We start from the raw sequence: 4867 nt of genomic DNA on the forward strand, positions 1-4867 counted from the left end.
CACCCAATCGATAGGTGTACCAATTTCTTTGGCCCAATTAAAGGCTGCAATTTAAAATCCAAGATTTCTTTCTTGGTTTCATTATCTAAGTAAAGGGTATTAATATCATCATCAAGTTAGTAAGGGTTGTCGTAATGACCATCATCATCCACAAAGACTTCTCGATGGAACTCAAAGACATCCACATAAAAAATACCCATAGTTTGAACCATACATCATAAAAATAACAATTCAATTGTGTGAAAGGCCCCTAAAACTTTAGGGCTAGGGTTTTGAAAAATAATACTACTCTTCTTTTGCTACTTCTTCTTCTCCTTGACTTTGTATGAGCAGCAACTTGCTAATTTTTTACATGTTCTGCCATGATACTCTGATGAAGTCTACTTGCCATGGCTGCAATGCTCAACTAAGATGAAGAAGCAACTAATTTGAATGTGTTTGTTGTTGCCAATTGCTACTGCATAGGTTTCTTTCTCTGGCTATCATGAGATATACTATTGGAGCTTTTCCACCTTTTTGTGCCTTTTCACTTGAGCTACGTGCATCTACTTGGGTGTTCTTTTGTTTAAGCTACTAATGCCACTTTTTGTGTAGATCCTATTGTTGCTTCTCTTCCAGATCATGAGCTGTTAACAAAATCTTGTACTACATTGCTTCATACATGAGGGACTTGGTTCACTTTCCTCTTTTGTTTCCATTTGCAAATTCTCTCCTACTATGCTTCATAATATTGCTTACTATGTTGGATTCTCAATGTGATCTCCATGGTTTGCCACAGCTGCCTTGTTGCTCCATATTGCAACTACTCTATCTTCAAGTCTAGTGACTTGCTAGCACTAAGCATGTGATTGGTTTGCTAACCTTTTGCCATTCAGCTCCAATGGCTTGAGAACAAAGTTTTCAAGAAAACCAATCGACACTTCAAATTGCTTAAAGAGGATTTCCTCCAAACTCTAATTTCAATGGAATCATGGCATTATAAACCAGGCATAAGCACATAAACGGATGTTGCATCTCGATCATAGGTAAATGGGTTTGACGATCGTAGGCAATGGATCTAGCGTTCTTTTTTGTTTTTTTATAGTTCCCGGTTTCTTTGAGTGCATCGGGCCTTTAATAAGAAATGGAGCAATATATTATTTGCCCTCGTAAAAGCGAAGGAAATAAGAAAAGGAAACAGAAGAAGAAGAAGGCACCCCTCAAAGAAAGCGTTGCCAGCTTTCTCGAATCAGGCGCGTTTTGGCCGAATTATCTCGCCCTCTCAAAAGCATAGCTGGCAAGAATATTCAACGTTGCTTTTTTTGCATGGCATGAGATTTATGCGTGCGGCGGGGATTATAATTGTCGTCATCTGTTTTAAAGCCAATTGTAGCTGCCATTATAAAAGGGACCCATGCTTAGTCGATATCCATCGCCAGCGTCAATCTAGTCGAGTTGGGACATACACCCAGCACTGAAGATAGTCATTGCCATCGACAATATGGCGACGAGCGCGAGGAGGATGCCGTCCTGGCTGATGCTCATCCTGTGCATCATCATAGTGAGCTGCTGCTGCTTCCAAGCATCCCAAGCCGTATTCTCGGTATGTATCCATGCGAGCGCTCTGATCTCTCTCTCTCTCTCTCTCTCGCTGGCCTTATTCGTTAGTGTTCAGGCTCATCGTGCGATGGTATGCTCTCCGCGTACCTGAGATTGCATCATCTGAGCTCTCACTGATTGACACGCTCTTCCTCTGATCGTGTTTCATGCAGGCCGCCTCTAATTGCAACAGCCAATCCGATGCATGCATTAGTGACGAGGACGAGGCCGTGCAATATGGTAAACGTGTAACTCTAGCTTTGGTATAATCTCCGTTCCATGCACGCGCACACGTACCATTGTAATAATTATTGCTCCCTTACCTTCTGTTGATGCAGCTAAAGTCGGACCTGCAGCTGGAGCTGCTGGCCGCGGAGGTGCATCTGGATCACCTGGTGCTGGTCATGGAGGCGCAGCTCGATCTACTGGCGCTGGAGCTCATGGCAGCATGAGTGCAGGAGCTGGTGGCCATGGAGGAGCTGCTGCTGGTGGAGCCAGGCCTGGAGCTGCTGGAGCTCATGGGGGTGGCATGACCGGAGGAGCTGCTGGCGCTAGGCCGTCTGGCCTTGCAGGAGGAGCCCATGGCGGAGCCAGTGCTCATGGTGCAGGTGCAGGTTCAAGATCTGGGTCAGCAAGAGCCGGTGGCCGTGGAGCTGCTGGTGGCGCCGGAGCTCATGGTGGCATGAGTGCAGCCGGGGGACGACATGTAGGAGGAGCTGCTGGTGGAGCGGCCCGGTCTGGAGCTGGAGCAGCTGGTCATGGCATGACCGGAGGAGCAGCTGGGGCTAGGCCCTCTGGTATTGGAGGTGCAGCCCATGGAGGAGCCGGCGCTGTTGGAGGAGCTGGAGCTGGAGGACGTGGCGTGGCTACAGGGGGGCACGGAGGAATGACTGCAGGTGCTCGGTCTGGAGGAGCTGGCCATGGTGGAGCGGCAGCCACCGGTGGCGCTAGGACCGGAGGTCATGGAGGTGGCATGGCCGGAGCTGGTGGCCATGGAGCCGGAGCCAGCGGAGGTAGGTCCGGAGCTGCCGGAGGCGGCATGGCTGCAGGTAGCCATGGAGCCGGAGCGGCTGCGGGTGGCCACGGAGCTAGGTCCGGAGCTGCTGGAGGCGGAATGGCTGCGGGTGGCCACGGAGCTAGGCCCGGAGCTGCCGGAGGCGGCATGGCCACAGGTGGCCACGGAGGAGCAGTAGCAGCGGGTGGCCATGCTGGATCAGCCAGCATGAGCGCAGCTGGCGGCCATGGAGGAGCAGCAGCAGCAAGTGGCCATGGAGCTAGGTCCGCAGTTGGAGGTGCCATGGCAAGAAGAGGCGGTCGTGGAGGATCGGCAATGGGTGGTGGAGCTGGTATATCCGGAGGAGCTGGACACGGTGGCATGGCCGCGGGTGGCCATGGCGGAGCAGCAGCAGCAGCAGGTGGCCATGGAGGTAGGTCCGGGGCTGGAGGCTCTGGCATGACAGCTGCAGGTGCTGGAGCTGGACGCGGCGGCATGGCCGGTGCGGGTGGTCGTATGGGAGGAGCAACAAGTGGCCATGGAGCTAGATCCGGAGCAGGAGCCACCGGCACGACAGCCGTAGGAGGTCGTCGTGGAGGAGCTGGAGCTGGAGCTGCTGGCGGCATGATGTCAGGTGGTCATGCAAGTGGTGCAGGAGCCAGATCAGGCGGCATGGGAGCGGCTAGAGGTGGCATGGCAACTGGAGCTACTGGTGACGGAGGAGCTGCAAGCGGTGCAGCTGGAGCCAGATCTGGACTTGGTGGTATGGCCGCAGGTGGTCACGGAGGATCAGCAGCAGGCCGTGGTGGAGCTAGGCCTGGAGCTGGAGCTCGCGTCGGTGCCGCAGGTGGCCATGGAGCCAGCATGCCCTGATCGCCGCCCGCCGGCATTGGTTTCCCTGGAGCGGCTTAAAAGCTGGCTCTTCTAACATACCCCTATTAAGCTAAATTATATAAGCTTTAGGCTCACTAAGGAATACCTGGATGTCATTTACTCGATGTAGTAGTAACTACTACTATCCTCTCTAATGTAGTGTAGAAGTTATGTACCGGTTGTTGGACGTTTTGGATCACGTGTATCTCTGTGTATCATGGATGTGATCATTGGCCACATGCCGTTCTTGGTTGTACGATTTCTGAGCTTATGAGTTATACATTAGCTGGATTTCTTGAGCGTATAGCTCAAAACCTTTTTTTCAGGAAATACAGACTTCCATTTCTATATAGGGATGTTATCAAATCCAAGGGTACACATAACATGAATCTAGATAATTTCTTACACACACGATAGATTAACGGTTGATCATGGTTGCTTTGGACGATAAGGCATCATGCTGCAATCCTTGCTTTAATTCTTTTCAACCTCATACGATATTCTACTCAAAATACGATGTCTTTGATTTGAGCAGCCCCACTAACTCTATGCTAGTGTAATCGGCCAATTGAAGAAAGTATGATCTATGCATTGCGCTCGAAAATGCCATCTTTGAGATAACATCTCCTTCTTACATAGAGTGTTTGTAATCGTCCATGATGCATGTATATACAACCAAAGGTATGGAATCAGAGCCGTTCAGGTTGGTGTAAACTACTCCGTGCCCGAAGCACTATGCACAAGCATTGGGGCCACAGAGATCAGCAAAACGTCATGCTTAATCCATAATAGCTGATAGCAAACTATGAAATTCTTCCAAAGTATGATCCTTCAAAGCAAACTTATCTTCCTACAAAAGCACAAGTTGATCCATTCACATGGGTAGGATCACTACAAATCATGATGCCAATTGGATACGAATTTCACAACCTCGAATGCCCACATTGTCTCATTCAATATTCGCAAACATACATCATTGCCCAAATCATTGATCAAACATATTTACTTGCAACCGAACCCCTCTTTCATGTTGTCCTATCATTCAATATTCACAAACATATATCATTGCCAAATCATTGATCAAGCACATTTACTTGCAACTTAATCCCTCTTTCATGTTGTGTGATCATTCAATATTCACAAACATATGTTATTGGCCAAATCATTAATCAAGCACATTGCTACTTCTTATATTGCCAGTGATCAAGCACATTGCTACCCCTCACATTGTGCAAAATCTTCACATGATCGCATGTATGGTTTCTCTAAGATACATAGGTTGAAGAAGCTTGCTTATCTCCATTCATATAAGATACATAGGGTGTTAGGATGCTCAGCACCTCAAGATATAACTCACTCAACCATATATATAACAGCTTCACAAGCAAACATACTTTGATCATAACTTATAACATTTGGGTA

General features: G+C 48.7%; 1 protein-coding gene across 1 annotated transcript; it reads left to right on the top strand.

Annotated features, from left to right (window-relative positions):
• Positions 1–1428: 1428 nt before the first annotated feature.
• LOC148028436 (uncharacterized) lies at positions 1429–3813 on the top strand. The gene is made up of 3 exons (XM_087689054.1): positions 1429–1582; positions 1752–1818; positions 1917–3813. Exons 1-3 carry the CDS (start codon positions 1481–1483, stop codon positions 3443–3445), a joined length of 1698 nt encoding a protein of 565 aa, XP_087545180.1. The 5' UTR covers positions 1429–1480; the 3' UTR covers positions 3446–3813.
• The last annotated feature ends 1054 nt before the right edge of the window (positions 3814–4867 follow it).

The sequence above is a fragment of the Lygodium microphyllum genome, chromosome 12, assembly GCF_053477565.2.
Source record: "Lygodium microphyllum isolate KBCC chromosome 12, Lygodium_microphyllum_v1.1.10, whole genome shotgun sequence".
In the NCBI taxonomy this organism is placed as follows: domain Eukaryota; kingdom Viridiplantae; phylum Streptophyta; class Polypodiopsida; order Schizaeales; family Lygodiaceae; genus Lygodium; species Lygodium microphyllum.